The 20,749-nt window shown below is 35.0% G+C and overlaps 1 protein-coding gene across 3 annotated transcripts in view; it reads right to left on the bottom strand.

Moving 5' to 3' along the window:
* The window catches only part of ZFPM2 (zinc finger protein, FOG family member 2), a 457,466-nt gene that overhangs the window by 357,497 nt on the left and 79,220 nt on the right, over positions 1-20,749 (bottom strand). For 2 of the 3 annotated variants that reach the window (XM_036830618.1, XM_036830620.1), the window contains exon 2: positions 3,739-3,897. The exons of the other annotated variant lie outside the window; for it this stretch is intronic. In XM_036830618.1, coding sequence (XP_036686513.1) covers positions 3,739-3,897 — 159 coding nt within the window. The remainder of the gene's footprint in view (positions 1-3,738; positions 3,898-20,749) is intronic. 3 annotated transcript variants of the gene reach the window in all.

The raw sequence follows: 20,749 nt of genomic DNA on the forward strand, positions 1-20,749 counted from the left end.
TCATCTGCAAATTCAAGGAAATAATTCTTGCTTGTTTCCTTCCTCTCTGAGATACGGTAAGGCAAGATGCCAAATGATCTAAACTCACTGCACCAAAGGGGATGATGCAAATTGAAAGTATTGCTTTACACTTTGCTAAAATTCTTAAAATCTAAAAGTATCAAAGCAACTTTGAAATATCATCTTTTTATAAATATAATTCATTTTATTCATTTCAAAGATGAAAAATAAAAAACATAAAATATGCAACTAACCCAAAGTAAAAAGTGAAACAGGAATCTGCAACAGAATTGTCAGATTCATATTTTAGGCCTGAGACTATAACAAGGTTTTATTAAAGTGATCTTTTCCATTTTTAATTGTGATTATTTATGTTTTAGATTTGTATGATTAAGAATTCTACACATTTAAAGATGACAAAATTCTGACCAATATTTTTTGACATTTCCGTGGAATATTACATTATGAGAGTGATTTGGGTCACATTTAATCACATTTTATAATATAACTAGCAACTTTACTAATATTAATAGACACTTTGAGACGTGTAAAAAAAAAGCCTTCCCATTTGACAAGAGAATAGATAATATCCATTTGGAACCGAGAAAAATACCACAATAATAAGAGTCATTCTAAACACTGAAAACATCCTGTATAATGTAGAAGGCTCAATTTCAAAAGGAAGAAGTAACTTTTACCTATGATAAGCTATGTCTCTACAGAGTAGAGATTTTTCTTTTCTTCTTTTCTAAAAAGGAAAGTGACAATAGCATAGATTGCTTTTATACAAAATACAGTTGCTAAAGTATAAATGAAGATATATTGTAACTATATGTGTATCTCAGTACTCTTCTCTGACAATGTGTCAAAATACCTTGTTTGGAAAACAAGATACTCTAACCATGTTTTTGCGATCTGAGTTTTTAAATTCCTATCCTTTGTTTGATAAGAAAAAAGCATTTGATGTTCAAAAATGTTACCCCTGGAACCCAGTAAAACAACTGTGTCATTGCTAGATTTTGATCATGGCTAGATCTTTAGACAAAGAAACTTCCCAAGTAATCCAATTCATTTTCTTACATATACCTACAATTTTTAAGTTGTCATAAATGATTCAGAATATGTGCAAAAAGTATGTTTCATCAGTAATCCCAACTTAAAAATATTTTTCTTCAGAAGAACAATTTTTACGTGCTTTTTCAATCATGACACTGGCATCATTAACCATTTAAATACTTATACGCTTTTAATGCCTAATCTATCTTTTTCCCTGCAACTGGCAAGAAAACATAATTATGTGTCACTGAGACTAATATGTAAATTTCTGCAGAAAGATTAGATTCTAATTTTCCAGAGAGGAAATTTTCTCTTCCTATTATAGTTAATCAACTTAAATGAAAAATGAGGAATCCCTGTATGACCTCAAGGGGATGCAATTCATATCAAAGAGTTGTCTTTCTTTCACACCAGTTCCTACTACTTCAGTGGGAATTCCCTGGTCTCACATTCTGTGAGAGTAAAATAATGAAATTCTTTTCCTATTAAATACGGCAACAGTGGTTTGAAATAGTAATAGTAGTATTTATCCTAAAAAATATTATGTGAAAATTAGAATTCTTATTTCCACCTATCATTGCTTTCTAGTTTCAAACTAAACATTAGAGATTTGTACAATATATAGTATATTAACTAATTATATATTATTTAATATATTATCTATATCATATATTAAATATTATTTTGATGTATTTTTCAACTTTACAATTATTTATCAAAGTTAAAAATATCCACTAAACAATGTTCTTAATAATTGTAGTTCAGTTCTTTTTTTTTGTTGTTCCTCAAGGCCTGCCATTATTTTTCATGGGTTAAGACTCTGTTTAATATAGATGGAGGTTATTATTCTGGGACCATAATTATGTAATCCTGTAATAAGCATCTGCCATAAGTCTATTTTCTTTCAAGAAACTACTAACTTAAAACTTGGAGTTCTATTTTCTTAAATACAGGCCATCACCAATGATGATCCCAAAATGTAAAATACACCTAATAATAACTATTATTACTGCCTCCCTGGATTAATAAGTTGACAAAATGTCTGAATCCATACACTCACTCTTTTAAGGACAAGGGCAAGAAGAATAAATGATACTTTCTAGCTACTGGTTCCTTCCTTTATTGTAATCCCACAACATAAGGTAGGTACTATACAATGCACTAAAGGATATAGTTCCTGATAAAGATGGAAAATGGGATGTCTTCAAACAGATTTAAAAACTCTTCCTCTCCAGCTAGCTCTAATATGTATTGCTGTGGGTGTGTAGCATCAAGAAATGGTTCTAACAACCAAAACAACAAGAGAAAATATTAATTTGGCCTGAACTCTGAGTGACTACTCACTAAGAAGGCCTATTTGGTCCATACCATTCTTGTTTTCAACCAAAAGTCTCTGATGTGGGGGACAAGGACCATGTTACAAAGCCATCTTGAGGTCTTCAGGAGTTAATGGTCAAAGTTTTTCTGAACTTCAATGTATCCAACTGTTGGTGCTGCCATTCCATTCCCACAGTCTTAGGGCAGGGAGTTCTACTGACCACACGGATGGGAACTGGCTGGCTTCTTTTGTTTCTAACACACCAGAATCAAGAGAAAGTTATACTGAGGTTTTAATGATATGTATCAAATGTATATTTGGCGACTGAGGCATGCATATTAGCAGTTTTGGGGGAAGCTATATCAGCATTCTTGATTTCAGACTGCCAATTCACATCATCACGTTCACACAAACAGGTAAAAAAATCACTCCACATAACTTCTCTGTCTGCCTAAAAAATAAAAACGGTGCATTCAGAAACACAAACAGACATACAGACATACAGTCATGCCCTCTGGGAAACAGCCACGGTAAAATCAATAAAAGTAGCTATTCTAAACCAAGGAAGTGATCCAAACACTTGTGAAATTATACATTGGTGCGGGAGGTACAGAAGACCCATCTCACTTGCAGAGGCAAAACAATCAAATAAAGAAATTAAAAAGAATCATAAGACACCTTAAACTCATTTTTGAAAAAAGCAAGTTAAAAATGAGTATACATGCCCAATGAGGACACAGTTACTGGCAAGGCCACTTGGCTCCAAGTCAAGGTTGGAAATAGAGATATAGTGTCTCAGGTTCTTCTTCTGTTATAATGTTAGTATGTAAAAAGAATATCTAGAAGAGAGAAAGAGTGTGTATTTTCTTATTTGACAATATCTAAAAAAGCACCATTCTCAATGTTGAAAGTCAATGTCAAACAGTTAAGGCACTCAGTTTTCAAAAGGAATGAGCTAGAAACTTGGGTGGGGACTCTGGCCCATTCCCTTCTTACCCTCAATGGCTAATTCAGTGCCTTGCAAAAAACTGACATTCAGTAAATATTTGTTGAAAGAATAAACAATAAACATTAAATGGATTATAGTTATTTGGCCAACCAACATGAAAATGTTCACAGTTAATTGGCCAATCAATAGGAAACTATGTGTTTAAATATACAATATGATTTATGGATTATAAAATTTCTTTTATCCTTCAAAATAATATTGTATGTTTAAAAAAAATCTTGTATGTATTTGCAGACTGTTGAATTATGTATAGCACACTCAGCACTCTTCCTCCACTCTATCAGTGCATTTTTCAACTATACGAAATCATCTGAGTAAACAGACTCACATATCGCGTCCAGCCATTAATGATTACCTTTGTTACAAAAGTATTCCACTTCTTCACAGCTCAGATTTTCAGGCCCAAATTCTGTGGAAAAGTTTTCCTCCAGTGGAAAGTCCCCTTTTGAGGTGATGTCTGTTTCCTCTGATGGACATTCTTCCTCTTCCTCTTCAATGGCATCTTCTAGCGGCCCTTGAAAAAGAACAGGGACACTGTACCAAAAAACATCCAAAGAAGAGAGTGAAATAAAATCCTTAAATAGGGTCTTTTTGATTAAGGTGGTGAGGAAAATGTATTCTATGGATTGGCCATGTAGTATCAAGGGTACTCACACAAGATAATGTCACATCCATATCAACAAGTAATGTTGACCTATGATAAGAAGTGGAAGGAAACCAGGTCCTGAAGTTACTACACAGAAAGCAACCTCCATCTCCCATCCTTCCCCACCCCCAACTCGAAGCCCAAAGCTTGTTCTTTTATTCTCTCCTAAAGAGCAAAACTGTGCACTTTATGTTCATTTGTTAGAATTAACTGCCTGGTAAAGAGTACAAGTCTCTTTTACACTGTTGTACAATTTTACCTGAGATTTTAATAAAGATTTAGAGTAATTGAATGCATTTTAATTGAACTGAGATTTTAATAAAGTCTATACTTTAAAAAATCCATCTTAAGAGTGGATCCCAAGAAAAGATTTCATTATATGTGTTTGAGGCTTGAAGAAAAATTACATATTTCTCTCCCTGATGAAAGCATAACCCTGTTCATGATTAATTGAATTTTTTCTGAAATGAAAAGTAGTTTTCTAATGAAAAAATGTAATTTGTATTTATGTGATACTTTTTCTGTAATAAAAATACAACTTCCTTAGAGTGAATGAGAGTGAGGTGCATTACATTAATGGACCTATTTCACTGAAAGGAAAGAGAGGGCTATAGTTGTTGAGATGGATCTGAAGTGGACAACGTGGGAATACCACACTGCCAATTGTGAATTTCCGACTGCCCAGAAGAATCAAAGTATCCGACTCATTTTACTAAGCGGAAGCCCACATTTGCTCCTAAAGAAGCACTGTAGCATTTCTTCCAAAGAACACAATTATGGTAATTTGTACTAATTGTCACTCATGTCAGCAGTCTCATCAGACAGGCTAAATACTTAAAAGCCTTAGGCAGTCTCTTTCTCTTACTTCTTGGAAATGTGCTAGGAAATTTTCAGGACCAAAGCAGAAATTTTATAAATAATTTAAAATAGTGAATTTATTACAATCTTCACATATGTGTGAGCAAACAGGAATAGGTACATACAGCACAGTGATATATGGGCTGTTTTCCCAAAAGCAAGTTCCCAAAGGGCTGAATTCACATGACACATTTTCATGGAGAGAATTAGTTGCTTTGGATAGAAATTAAGGGACATCCAAGAAAAAATTCTTACAGAGTTTCTTTGTGCTTTTTAAAATTTATTTTTTCTTCTTTTCTCCAAAATAACAAATGTTAAGGAAGAAAGAATGCCCTAATTCCAAACACTCTGGTAATGGGTTGGGTTTTTTTTTTCACTCCAGGTGGAGCGTTAAAAAACCATAGATTCTGTTTTAACACAAACCACATTCAAAACCATGGATCTCATATTAGGTTTTCTCTCTCATTCATTATTTCAAGTAATTTATAATCTTTCACCTTTTAAAACAATTATGTCAAGTAGCAAGACATGCAAGGAACATATAAAATAGTAATAAGGTAAAAGATTGCAATCACTAAAACAGTTATCTGAATAATTCTAATTATTAACTGCGAGTCTAACGAGGAATAAAATAGAATATCTTCCATGTTTTTATTTTGTTCAAGCAACAATTTTAATAAAAAGTTTGGTCAAAAGAAGACACCTAGACTGTCTCATTTGTGTCTCATGTAGGACTTTCAAAGCACTTTCTTATATAATCTTTAAAATAACCCAGTGAGGTAGGTAACTGAACAATTATTTAAAATATTCTGACTTAACGAGTTGGCTCCAACGGTATAATATTAAATTAAAACTTCATTAGAAATTAAATGGAAAATCTCATGTGAAAATTTGAAAGAAAATAAACCCACAAAGCATTGATATAGACTTAATAAAAGTCTAACCAAGCCATTCACATATACACACATGTCAAAAGAGGCTTGTATATCACATATAACTTTTTATCAAAGATTATAAGATCTTAATTGACAGTATAGTATTCTATATTCCAGGGGCTGTTTTATTTTATGTTGGCTATCGATTTGAAATTCAAAGCATGTAATTGAAAAGAAGCACTTATTTTCAAAAACAAACTACAAAATCCCAAATAAAAGGTAAAAAAATTATTGAGCTCATTGTTCAAAATACATGAGATCTCATTGTCGATATTTAGAACAGGCTAGAGAAAGGTGATTTAATAATTGCTCCCAAAGCACGTGTCAGATTGATATAATGTACTGTACTTTAAAATGTCTAACCATTTCTTTAGCCATGCTATCAAATCAGGCTCTGGCAAAAAAGATTTCTCTTAAAATGTATAGTATTTATGGTTTAAGATTAGATCTCACCCTACTCTCTATATTGCATGTTTCTTTAACTGGAAACCTTACAGATAATCGGTGGCTATAAACTAACATTTTAAAAGGTAAGAGACACTTGAAGCACAAGTACAATTAATAGCACCAATGAAGGAGGGAATGAAGGAACCTCCTGTGTATGGATTAGTGGGCACAGAAGTCCACTTCAGAAAAATCACCACACGTAATTTGACACAAATAATAATATCTACTCAGAAAAGGCTTACGACTGAGCTCTATGTGCCCTCATGGAGAAAATTACTTTTGATTGAGGCCACTTGGCAGGCAAGTGTAAGGAAATCTGAATTTCAGCTCTTCAATTGCCTTTGATTTATAGATATTCAAACACACTCGCGAGAATGAATAGTCAATGTTTATATATATAAATATTTACCTGATTTTAAAAATGCTAATAATTAGCTGTACAGCCTAAAGCTATGAATACAATGATGCTGTATGTCGGGCCCATAACGTTGTTAATCATCTCTCAGAATGTAGAGGCATCTTTTATACTGGATGAATAATAAAGATTACTGGAAGATTCTGGTGGGTGCAAAGTAATACTTCTGTTTTCAGAAAGGGAGACAACTGGGTACTCAGGAACCATTTGAATTGACCACAGCTACTTCTGCCCCCCAAAGATAAAGCTGAAGCTAAGAAGTGTCATGCAGATTCACAACACCTGACAATATCGATCACCCTCCCAATGTGCAATAAAGCCTTAGTTATCCAGTACCAAAAGCGATATTGCAAAAGCTGGGCCTACGTGTGGGAGAATTTTTCATCTGGTGGTTGTTTCAGTGATCTGGAGTTGGTAAAGGACAAAAGGAACGTTCAAGATTAAGTAGTCCTACCCTATACAAAGGTAGCATAATCACTGAAGAATTGGATTTGTATGGTTAAGAAGCACTTCCCAGATAAATTAATTTATCTTTGAGGAGTATCTACTCCCCAGATAAATAAATTTATGAGAAAATTATTGCTATGATTTCAGATGGTTAAAGAAATCCCTGAAACCCATCCAAAACCACTGGAGGAAGAGCTAGACGACAAAACAAACAAACACAAAATATATCTCCTATATTTTGTCTAGTGAAAAAATATAGGAGATATATAAGGATTAAAAGAAAAGGGAATTAAAATAAGCAATACAAGGAGGATATGCAAAAAATGATAAAGACCAACATCATAAATATTAAATCAAATATACATGTCTTTCAATGTATGTTGTCTTGATAAAAAACTTCCTACCTTGGTAGCTTACTATAAGCTAGCCTAACCCTCACTTAAATGTCAGACTGTCTTTGTTCATATAAATTCAAAGCACTTCAGAATGAGGCACCCAAGAAAGAAATTAAATCCTACAGAATTAATATACGTCGTCAAGTATGAGGAAGGGAAAGAAATGCCAAATTCTATGGTTCTGATGCAATATCCCCAAAAAGGGTTTCTTTCTCTAAAGCACTCACTGGCATTAATTAATTATAAATTATTTTAGTTAGGTTTTGCATGCCTTTTGATTAAAACAAGACAAACACTTTGCCACAATGGAACTATAGAGAGCATTCAGTCTCCTCTCCATGCATTAATATTCTGAGCATTCTAGAGGCTGCACAAGACTAGCCACCTAGCAAAATGAGACTGTTTCAGAATACTGGGCAGCCTTGATTGCAACTGACAGGTGGGAAGAAAGTCGAATTAAAATATTATCATTCCCAATAATTGCAATAATCCATCACAGTGTGCTCAGAAATTCTGCTAGGTGAATTTCCTCCAAAAATACACAAATATTCCCACACCTTTTTATTCTGGTGCTTCTTAAGGTATGCCATTTCAGATCATTTTTTATATCTGATAGTATTATTAATATTAAAACTTACATCAAAAAATTTTATTAAATTATTTTACTCATGTACAGAACAAAGAATACGTGTGATGAAATAAATTTCTCGAAATATTAATGAATTAATGAAAATGAAAATGGTGTATTGTCTCCAAGTTGCCAGCTCCTGTTTTGTGCTCCTTGAAAGTTGTTTGCAAAAGATCCACTCAGATAAAGGAATAAGAAGGTATGTAAAAACTTCTAATGTATATAAAACAATAGAGATCTCCAAATCTGACAATTTAAGCAATAATATATACCATGCTTTAATTATTACATAATAATTGGGCCACATTTATCATGTAATGCTACCTTTCAAAAAGTAAATATGAAAATATAAACTAGGAATAGATAAATTCTGGTTTACGTTTAATATGTAATACACAAATATGTCAAAACTCTATACAGGTATGCTGTATGTTAGTTGATAGGTAAGAGAAAATTGATATAGAATTTTCCATTCTAAACTTATGTTACATTCTCTACATGTGATAGAAATGCAGCAGTAGACTAATATTTAAATTGGATGTCTTGTTACCAAATCCTCTGTATTCTAGCCTCATATATCTTTGTTAATTTCAGGATGGTATTCATAAAACACAAAACATAAAACCTTTCTAACAGGAAAGATTATTAGTTTCATATGTTCTGTACAAATATGGCCTGTTTGTTCAATTAGAAATGGAAAATAAAAATGCAACTCTAAATTAAAAAGCAGAAAACACAAAAATGCATCCTTCCCCATCTCATTATGGAGTAGGAACATTTCTATCTTTAGAGTACTAACATCTTTTTACTAACTTTATCTGGGGCATATTTTCAAGCTCCTAGTAGTTCCTCTCTTAGAGTTTTCACCTGCTATGCTCAGATTCCTAATAAATCATAATTATCCTGTAGGCACACCTCAAAATGTTACTCACTTGGTTCCTATTACATTTGTCTCATGCATATCCCACAGAGCCATTTAATGACAAGGGGCAGGGAAGAGGGATGCTCTTTGGACAGTGCAAATCCATACTCACTCATGTAATTGAGCTTAACAGCAAGAATAAAACCTTATTTCTGTAGTATAAAAAAGTAGTATTTTAAACGAGCAAGTTCTTCCTGCAGTCACTCACTTTTAACAATAGTTGCATCAGGGGATCTAGTAGGAAGGAAACATTTTTATTAATTTTTCTCTTATCTGCCAGAAGAATGTTGATTTTTTTTCATTTGCATTTGTTGCCTGCAGGTAGCAGACCAGAGAATCACATGGTAGAAATTCTTCTTTTTGATTAATTTCTTTCCATGTGTTAGGTTATTTCTTATATATAATTGATTTGGGGCTTTGCTCATAGCTGTGCATCTTTTTTATATCTGTACCAACTGCTGTCCTTCAATCTATAAAGTTGAAGGAAATTACCTGAATTTGTTAAGTTTATTAAAAATGAGATCTGTGAATATTTAAATTGAGTTTTGAAATGTTAATGCAAAAAAAAGATATTAGAGAATTTTTAATGGAGGGTTCAATTTGACCATACTCCATTGTAAAAAGAAGAGAAGAGGGTCAGGTTTTATTCAAATTGTTTCTTTAGGGGAAAAAATGAACTCTTTGATTTTATAAAAACAGAGTAATATTCTTTGCTACAAGGTTTTTGGCAATTTTTATTAGATGGCAGTATTAACACTTCTTATATGTAAATCTGAGAACACTTTAAATTCTTTAATTTCTTTCCCCTGAAATGCTTTGTTTTGGGAACTTTCAAATTAAGTGAATAATGCTAACAAGAAAATAATTTTGCTTAGAACATATGCAAACCCAGCAAGCAGCAACTAATCTTACATAGTAAACATTGACATCACAGGAAAAACAAAGTCAGATGAAAAAATCCAGATAAATTTGAACCAGAATCTCTAATGACTAATTTACTCTCAGGCATTGAAAAAAATCAGTTCATTAATAAGTGCCTTGTGTGTTGACCCAGGAAGTCAGTGACAGAGATGTCATTGAAATCCACATATTTTGTAATCAGGTCTCAGTCCAGAGCCCCATAAAGCTTACTGAAGACGGTAACTCTATCATAAAGAAACATGAAAGTATATTCATTACTAAAACTATATATTTCTTATGATTGTGATGTATTTCAATCATAAAATGCCCTTAATTGGTAATAAGTACAATAGATGAAAGTCTGGTATATTATTTTGCTCTCTTTATGAGACTTTCATGTATTCATGTATTTATTCATTCATTTGTTATTCATCTAACCAATATTTACTGAGGGTGAAGCACGTGGCAGGCACTGTGTTGGGTGCTGGGTTAATAGCAGTATACAAACAAGGTGGATGGCCCCAGCCGGAAGTGAGCGGATAACTGGGTGAAGGAGACAAACTTTATGCATATAATGCATGCAATTTATTTTTTTAAAAAGGGTACTCAATTTTAACATAAGGAGGGCAGGAAAGTCTTCTTAGATATCTTAAATTCCAGTTATTTGTACATTTTTCTTTTTCCTCTGATATAATTCTATCTTACCTCCATTTGTGACGGGAAGGAGCAAGTATGGTACCTAGCATTTAACCATGTCATTTAATTCATAGTTATTCAAATAAGAATTTTTTAGTTGAATTTAATTGTCATAAAATTGAAGACCGGGCTTCCCTGGTGGCGCAGTGGTGGAGAATCCGCCTGCCAATGCAGGGGACACGGGTTCGAGCCCTGGTCTGGAAAGATCCCACATGCTGCGGAGCAACTAGGCCCGTGAGCCACAACTACTGAGCCTGTGCGTCTGGAGCCTGTGCTCCACAACAAGAGAGGCTGCGACAGTGAGAGGCCCACGCACCGCAATGAGGAGTGGCCCCCACTCGCCGCAACTAGAGAAAGCCCTCGCACAGAAACGAAGACCCAACACAGCCAAAAATAAATAAATAAATAAATAAAATTAAAAAAAAAAATTGAAGACCAAATCAAGGAGGATAATACTAGGTCAATTATTTTAAAAGGTCTAGATGCATAGCTTTAATTATTACTAATTATTAGGTTGGCCAAAAAGTTCATTCGGGTTTTTCCCCTATGGAAAAACCCGAAGTTTTTAGCCAATCCCATATACCGTTGGAGGAAGTTTATTCTGCTATCAGTCCTTTCATGGTTGTTCAAATCAGGTGCCATCTACCCACAGCCTGCCAGAAGTTTTCTGGGGGACGTGGAATCAGGCAAGCAGAAAAATTTCCCCAAAGTGAATCCTGCTGTCACAACAAAACATCAGGTATTACCCAGAATATGAATACAGTACATTAGATTTTTAAAAGCACTATCAGTAAGAAAAAAAAGGATTTGAACCTATCCATGGAACCTCTTAGATATGATATGTGGGTGATAAATATTTTAGGTGAATTAATCAAAACATAATTTTATAGACGTACAAGAAAAAACATCCATTTTCTTTAGAAACTTCAAAGCACCATCAAAATATAGCTAGTATTCTTATCTAACAAACTAAATCCTGCAAAACTAGTTAATAATATCCTACATAGCTATATAACAAAATTAAATTAGTATAAGTAAAAGAGATGTTATTTTTTATAGATTATCTTATTTAAATGGAGATATGAAAAATAGGGGGAAAAGGAAGCCTGTAGTCTTCTGACTCTAGAATGGATATATATTTCTTTCTCTTTCTAGAGCAAATCAAAGACAATGTATATATTGATTTTTTTAAAACTCCACAATAACAACAAAAGCACTAGCCAAACAACAGATACTAAACAAAGGATTCTGATTACTAATTTCTTAAACAATTTCATAAGGCAAAGATGAATCAATATGGTCCTTAAAAACATTCAGTATGCATTTGTCTCATAAGCAACATATCTGTGTCTTATGAAAATATACAGCAAGCATATGGCTACATGCAGGAAATAAAGGAAAAATATCACCGCAAAGATTTGGGGGAATTTTTTTAATTACAAGAGAAAAATCAATAAAAATATTTGCATCAGGTTTTGGTCACTGTATATATAAACTTTTTTTTTCTTCTTAATAAAATTTGAATCTGATAACCCCCACCTCATCACATAGATCAATTTCCCTCTACTTATTCCTTCAGTTTAATAACACCCTTTCTGACCCTGCTTTATTAAAATGATTCTTTACATGTGCAATTAATTACTGACTGAACCTTCTAAAAACACATTTTATAAAATAATTGCTCTCAAAATGATGCCTGATTTCACTGTCTGACTACAGTTTGACAGCAAACAGTGGTTCTCTAAATGTCATCCCTGGACCAGCAACATTAACGTCACCAGAGAACTTGGTAGAGATTCAAAATTAATTGTCAGACTCCACCCCAGATCTGATTTCAGAAACTCTGAGGGTGAGGTACATCAATCTGTGTTTTAACAAACCCTGCAGGTGATTCTGATGCATGCTCAAGTTTGAGAACAACTGTGCAGGAATATAAATGCTAGAAGTTACTTTGTAACAGTACAAATTATATTTTTTGTTATCATTTAATAGAAACAGTATAATACTTTGCAATTAACACAGGCTCCATGGAATCAGACTCCCCAACTTCAAACTATACCACAAAGCTACAATAATCAAGACAGTATGGTAGTGGCACAAAACCAGAAATATACATCAATGGTACAGGATAGAATGCCCAGAGATAAACCCACGCACATATGGTCACCTAATTTACGATACAGACAAGAACATACAATGGAGAAAAGTGGTGCTTTTCTTCAATAAGTGGTGCTGGGAAAACTGGACAGCTACATGTAAAAGAATGAAATTAGAACACTCCCTAACACCATACACAAAAATTAACTCAAAATGGATTAAAGACCTAAATGTCAGGCCAGACACTATAAAACTCTTAGAGGAAAACATAGGGAGAACACTCTATGACATAAATCACAGCAAGATCCTTTTTCACCCATCTCCTAGAAAAAGGGAAATAAAAACAAAAATAAACAAATGGGACCTAATGAAACTTAAAAGCTTTTGCACAGCAAAGGAAACCATAAACAAGACGAAAAGACAACCCTCAGAATGGGAGAAAATATTTGCAAACGAGGCAACTGACAAAGGATTAATCTCCAAAATATACAAGCAGCTCATGCAGCTCAATATCAAAAAAACAAACAACCCAATCCAAAAATGGGCAGAAAACCTAAATAGGCATTTCTCCAAAGAAGATATACAGATTGCCAACAAACACATGAAAGGATGCTCCACATCACTAATCATTAGAGAAATGCAAATCAAAACTACAATGAGGTATCATCTCACACCAGTCAGAATGGCCATCATCAAAAAATCTACAAACGATAATTGCTGGAGAGGGTGTGGAGAAAAGGGACCCCTCTTGCACTGTTGGTGGGAATGTAAATTGGTGCAGCCACTATGGAGAACAGTATGGAGGTTCCTTTAAAACCTAAAAATAGAACTACCATACAACGCAGCAATCCCACTACTGGGCATATACCCTGAGAAAACTATAATTCAAAAAGAGACATGTACCACAATGTTCATTGCAGCTCTATTTACAATAGCCAGGACATGGAAGCAACCTAAGTGTCCAATGACAGATGAATGGATAAAGAAGATGTGGCACATATATACAATGGAATATTAGTCAGCCATAATAATAAATGAAATTGAGTTATTTGTTGTGAGGTGGATGGACCTAGAGTCTGTCATACAGAGTGAAGTAATTCAGAAAGAGAAAAACAAATACCATATGCTAATACATATATATGGAATCTAAAAAAAAAAAAAGGTTTTGAAGAACCTATGGGTAGGACAGGAATAAAGATGCAGACGTAGAGAATGGACTTGAGGACACGGGGAGGGGGAAGGGTAAGCTGGGGCAAAGTGAGAGTGGCATGGACATATACACACTACCAAATGTAAAATAGATAGCTAGTGGGAAGCAGCAGCATAGCACAGGGAGATCAGCTTGGTGCTTTGCGATGACCTAGAGAGGTGGGATAGGGAGGATGGGAGGGAGGCTCAAGAGGGAGGGGATATGGGGACATATGTATGCACATGGCTGATTCACTTTGGTTTACAACAGAAACTAACACAGTATTGCGAAGCAATTATACTCCAATAAAGATCTATTAAAAAAAAAAAATACAGGCTCCATGCCCAAGTTAAGCATAGACACCTTGTTTACTGCAGCTGATTGTGACCAAAATACTTTTCACCTGGGCCACTCAGTACAGTCACTCCTGATTAGTGGCAGGTTAGATGTGTTTATTTAGTGCTGGTTAATTGTTCTCCCAAATAATGTCAGAGTCCAGCAAGTGCTCCAATCACATCATTTCAGACAATTCTGGGATGACATGGAATAGATTGTAGCCGCTTCAGGCTGATCCCAAATGTTACTTCTTCGTACCCTCCTAGGAGCCCTGGATAACGGAAACAATTGATCAGGAAATTTGACTAAAAAAGCTCCTCATGTGTGTCCGTCTCCGGTATAGAAAAAAAGTCTTTCTACAAATGGGGACAGCATCTCAATTTTTAAAAATTACAGTCTGCTGTGTGAGTCTTTTGAAGACCAAAAGCTTCAAACAGCACGGCGTTCTCCCTATCCTCCTATTCTGAGGGTCTAGCGTCTCATGAGATAAAAAGGAAGGTATTTCCTTGTCAGAATAAAAGGTGTTCTGCCAAGTCAGGCAGAGCAGGCCCATCAATCGGTGGCAATCAGTGTGGAGCGAGAGGTCCCAGCCAGATCACACACATTTCCTCCCCTCGTCATCCCTCGCTCCAACCCCTGATTATAATCAGGCCGGTGCACAGCCCAAGTGTGGTCTCCGGGATTTTATGGCGCAGCATCGTGGCTAACCTCCATTGTTAACCTACATGTGTGGCTCACAAAACTACATGTCCTAGCGCCACCGCCTTGAACGGAACAGTCCAGGTGCGGGCAACTACAGAAATCTGTTCCATTTTTCACGAATAGGTGTGGCCTCCTGCTCCTGGAATGCTGACAATTTGGCCCTCCTTTTGGGTTTGACACCGTAAATAATGACGAATATTCTCTCTAAGCCTGTACAGTCCTGCACACATGTTCTCTGCACAGCCAGAAAAACAATTCCTCACACAAAACAAAGCATTGTTGTGGATCCTGTGCATTGGTTGGAATACAAACTTTGTAAGAATTTGCCTAATTTCACAGGTGTATGTGTAATTTTCCAAATTTCCATTCTGGCAGATTGCTTTCATCTTTGGGGGATGAAAAAAACCCAGATCTATAGTTATAAAACCCTAACAAGACGATGGGTGGCGGGGGTAGCTTGGTGAGTGAAGGTGAAAACAAAACCAACATGTTCACCAGGCTCTAACTGTGCCATGCCCTGGGATATATATCAAAAGGGCACTTTATAACAAGTGTTCTATGTTGTCATTAAATCACCATAAAGGTACCTCAATTCAGTGCTTGTGAACATCTCAAGAGGCCCCAGAAAGCACTTCTCCATAAAAAGTATGTTGAAAAAGACTTTTATTTTATACTAACACATTAATCGAGTATCTAAAGACACAGAGGCACTCAATATAGCTATATTTTTAAGAACACTTGCTCTCTGGAGAATTAGGAGAGCAGGTAGGGTGCCAGTGATAACAAAGGGAGCTTATCCACCCTGCTCCAGCAGTGGCAATGTGGAGGAAGCATCTAAGGGCTCTCTTAAAAAGAAAATATCCTCTGTCTTTGGCAACAAAGCCTACAATGGAATAAAAGCAAGCACCTTTACAGGCAGAAGTTATAGGGTAAGCCAAAAGGTGGAGAGCTCACATAAATGAACTCCCCGTGGTGACTCGCGGCCCTCCAGTGTCTGAGTTTTAAACCCTGCACCAGCCTCCAGGAGACGTTCTCCTATGCACTTCTGGCATAAGCATCTATATGGCATATATATATACACATACACACACACATGTGTATGAGTATGTGTATATATATCATATGAGGGGAAAAAACTGGTCATGGCAGCTTCTTGCCCAATTGAATAGAATTTCATTTTTTCCTTTAAGCTGTAAGAGTACAAATGAATTTACTAACTCTATTGAAGGTGGTTAAGTTATAAAGTTCTTATTTCAATACTGATTATATAGCCATACTTAATAAAAACTTAGAAAGGTTCTCACCAGCAGCTATTCAACCCCAATCACCCTCTCACTTGAGCCAAAGAAATGCACATTCCTTCCTTCCAAATAGAAAATTCCAGAATATCAGAATTATCAGGACTTGCCTAATATTCAATGCACTGGCAACAAGTACAGGAGAATTTGCACTCTTAAATCCATGTTTTCTAACTCTTGTTAACCAGACAAATACATCTAACTTGAATAATCTAGAAATAAACAACTTCCTGCCTTCAAAAAAGTTCACCTTAAACATGAATTAATGTTTCTTCTTTTTTTTTTTAGTCTGCTTTTGGTCTAGTTTTGTTGTTCTTCTTTGCTGTTATTTTCTATTGGGCAATTACTATTTAGAACCAGTACACTATAAACAGCATGAAGCAAACTATATGGATGATTTTTATATGTTAATAATCTTTTCCTAGTTCAGATTTAATTTTTCTGCCGTTGTGTAAAAACCTCATTCTATCAGCCCCGATTCCCTGCTTTTATATACCTAAAATATTTTACTCTTGACTTGGAAAAATATAAACAAGTCAATCTTACCAGAAAATGCAAGAAATTAAATCAAATAATGGATGACATTCACTATTAACTATAGGGATTCAATCTGATCCCCCCCACCCGAGCTGTTATTATTACCCTATGCTTTCTGACAGTGAAAAGGAAGTATGCACCTGTCACCCAGCACCACTCCACCCCACACCATCTTTCCCATTCCAGCCTTCTATCTTGGATCAGGCTAACACTTAGCTCAAGTATTTTTTTTTTTTTTTTACTTTTTGGCCACACCATGCAGCATGTGGGATCTTAGTTCCACGGACCGGGGGTCAAACCCATGCCCCCTGCCGTGGACGCGTGGAGTCTTAACTGCTGGACCGCCAGGGAAGTTCCTAGCTTAAGTATTAAAGGAGTATAGAAAAACATTTGTGAAAACATACCCTGATGCCCTCTGCTTCCTCAGCGGGAAACCATGGTGCCTATTGCTGGTTCGGCCATCCTCCTCTTTGTCCCAAGTCTTAGCCTCTAGTCTCCACTGTAATGAGCACCAACTTTAGTGTGAATTAGATTCACACGGAATGTTTGATGAAAATGCAGACTTTCAAGCCCCACTCCAAAAGATTCAGCAGCTCTGGGATAGAACCCAGGAATCAGTATTTTAATCCTGCGTCTCAAGTTATTCTAATACAGACCACACATTGGAACACTAGTGATCAATGTTCCAAGCCTGGAAAAAGGGGAGAGTGAAGCAGATCTGAGTTATGACATTCTTACAATAGTATGAAGGGCAAGATAAGAATGGACGATTATCTCTCAACTGTAAACCCTTGAGATCATTTGGTTCCTCTATATTTAGTTCTGCTTTGCCCAAGAACACCTTATCCTATTTTGGAGGCTATGGTGTATGCAATGATATAAAATGACACTCATTAATTCTGTAGCATCATTTTCTATGAGGTCTCCTTTCCACATCTGAAGAGACATACAAGATCAGTCTGGACATTTATTTTATCCATTGCTCTTGATAAGTATTCATGTACCATATGGAGAGTTGGCTCATGCAGAAGTTGTGGGGAAATTCCATTCCATCATGCTTCCCAGAGCTTTTTGGAGATCTAACTGTGACACAAATGAGGCAGTTCTAAATTAGGTTGTGGAAACTGTTACCTTTTTCTTTGGTTTTGTTTTGTTTCTTACCATATGTGGCTGTCAGTGAAGAGTTACAGTGAGGGATAGGGTTGGGGGTGGGAGGTAGATCTGATCTTTTTCATGAGCTGTTGATGAGTTGAGAATCTAAAATGTTCTCAAGAAATCTGCCAGGATTCTATACACAGCTACTGAAAATTTCACAAACTCCTTGAAAGAAGCAATATGTGAAACGGGGAATAAAGTGCAAAGTGTATTTGCATGTAGGTTTGGGAGGGTTGCAAAATTGAGAGAAAAGTTCCTTCACTGAGGAAGTCAGAGAGAGTCTGAAGCATTTAACACAACTCAAAGCGAGCTGAGTTGTCCTAATTTGGTTGAATTACTTAAGAACTATACAGATCAGCAAGGAAAACGTCAACAAGGAAAAATTCAGATTCATACTGTGTTGAGCTAAAAATTTTAAAAGCAACCTCTCTTGTTACTATATACAAGATACAGTAACATCTTGTGTATCATGCATATGGCTGATTCACTGTGTTGTACAACAGAAACTAACACAGCATTGTGAAGCAATTATACTCTGATAAAGATGTATTAATAAATAAATAAATAGACTGTGACAGACCACTAACTCAACCATTAAATTTAAACAAATTTAAAACAAAGAAGAAAAAATAATATGGGTAAAAAAAAAACCTCTCTAAAATAGGTTAGACAATAAAATCTATTTTCTACAACACAGAAGTGTATTTCTAAGAATATGTTTGTGTGAATGAAGACCCAAAGCCACTTCTTTAAAAACCTCATGAAATTGGCTGAAGCAACGATAGTGCACAAGAACAAGAGTGTATTCCCGATTGTTAGAACCTACTTATCCTCCAGCTTCCTAAATCCTTTAGAGCTCTCCTCTGGGCTGTTTCATTTTCTATTATTTGTGGTAAGAACTTAGTGCCTATGGCCAAAACTGCAGTGTATCAAGTTCCTTAGCATGACTAGCCTTCCACAAGTATCACAATTTTGGTCCCTTTGCAACTTCAGGGAGATCACAAAACATCATGAACTGAGTATCTATCTGCCCCTGGCCAGGAACCATGCAAGGCATTCTACTCTGTACCGTCCTGGCTTTGCCATCTTTACCTCTGAGAAGGAGAAAGAACTAACAACCAGGACAAAGCTGAAGGAGATGACAGAAATCCTGAAGTGTGCTGACCCTCTGCTTTACAGCCTGGCTATCTCTGTCATTTCAGTATGTTGAAAAATATATATAAAATAAGGGCTCCTGGAGTTGGGGGTTAGAGATGGGGGGGCAATTTTGAAATAAGACAAACAATATGTTAATGACTAAGAAGGAAAGCCTTCCCTGTATTCCTCAGAAATATATTTACTTTATAAATGCAAAAATATTTTTAAAATATGCTTCATGTTTTCAGTAAGATTTTAAGGTATTCTTTCAAACCAACTAAATATATAATAAGAAAAGACTCTCACAATAAAATCACAATAACCAAAATAAAAAGTATAATGATAAGCATTTCCAGAAAAATGGAATTAATGATGTTGATGACAAATGATGAGAAACCACATGAGAATGCAGAGAAAGATATAAACAGGTTAAAAAGATGAGAGGTAGGAAAGGACAACTAGAGAAAACTGGTTATACAGCTGCAACCCACTAATAATATATACGCCTAAATTTAAGTAAACTGAGGAAATGATGAATTGACAATATGTATAATATCAAGAATTTATGTATATTAAGAATTTCTAGACTGGAAGAAAGCCCCTATACTTGAGATTAAGGAAAAAAACCAAAATCAATATCAAGTTCATGCTTGTATTGTGAAAGAGCAAGAGTAAAGACAGAATCATCTTTTTACCACCAAGTCAATCCTTCGCTCCCCAAAGCTATCACTATACCAACGTAAATCACCTAAAAAGAATAAATAAATGGCAAAAAGCAGAAGGAAAAACTAGCACAACCTTACAGGGAAAAGCTATAAAAGAACATAATATTCAGTTGACTCTGAAACTTATATGTGATGTTAACCAAAACACTCTCAGGTCTGCTCAGATCAGGCAGTCACAGTGTCTGCCTCAGACACTACATCATAAGACATCATTTCTGCAGACCTTATTTAAAAGATGCTTTCCTAATTTCAGAGAGATGAATTACTAGCCATTAAGAATGGGAAAACTGTGCTTAAAAATAATTTGCAGGGAAAACTGAAACTTACTAAAAATAAAAAGATACTTTAAAAAAATGTCAAATTACAAATAAAAGAAGTTTGATTCTAATGAGTCTAAATGCTTGTTTGAACTACAGTAAAAAAAAACCAGAATATTAGACAACATATATTTAAAAGGTATTAAATATTAACAAGATTAGCAAACATAAATTTGATTAACAGAGAATAGGGAAGTGGGGTTGAAAAGAAGGCAAAGCACCCAATTTTTATTCCTCTCTAAAAGGAAGCTAAATTATTTTGGTTTTGATAATTAGATAAAAATAGACTTTTAAAAACAAATTGGGTACTACTTTAAGATAACATTTAGTAGGACCTCTACTTTCCATATGTTTAAAGATATTAAAACCAAGCAGTAACAATATACTCAAAAAAACAAAGTTAGAGTATAATCATTAGGAGCACAGAAACAGAACGCAATATATAATAGGACAGATAACTGAACAAGTTTAAGGTTGGGATGAAAAACAGAAGCATATTAATTTTTTCATTAAACATTTAAAACGGTTAAAGATGTTTCCATGTGAAAACACAGACAAAAATGTATGCTGACAATACTAGTATC

This window comes from Balaenoptera musculus, chromosome 17 (genome assembly GCF_009873245.2).
Source record: "Balaenoptera musculus isolate JJ_BM4_2016_0621 chromosome 17, mBalMus1.pri.v3, whole genome shotgun sequence".
Classification (NCBI taxonomy): Eukaryota; Metazoa; Chordata; class Mammalia; order Artiodactyla; family Balaenopteridae; genus Balaenoptera; species Balaenoptera musculus.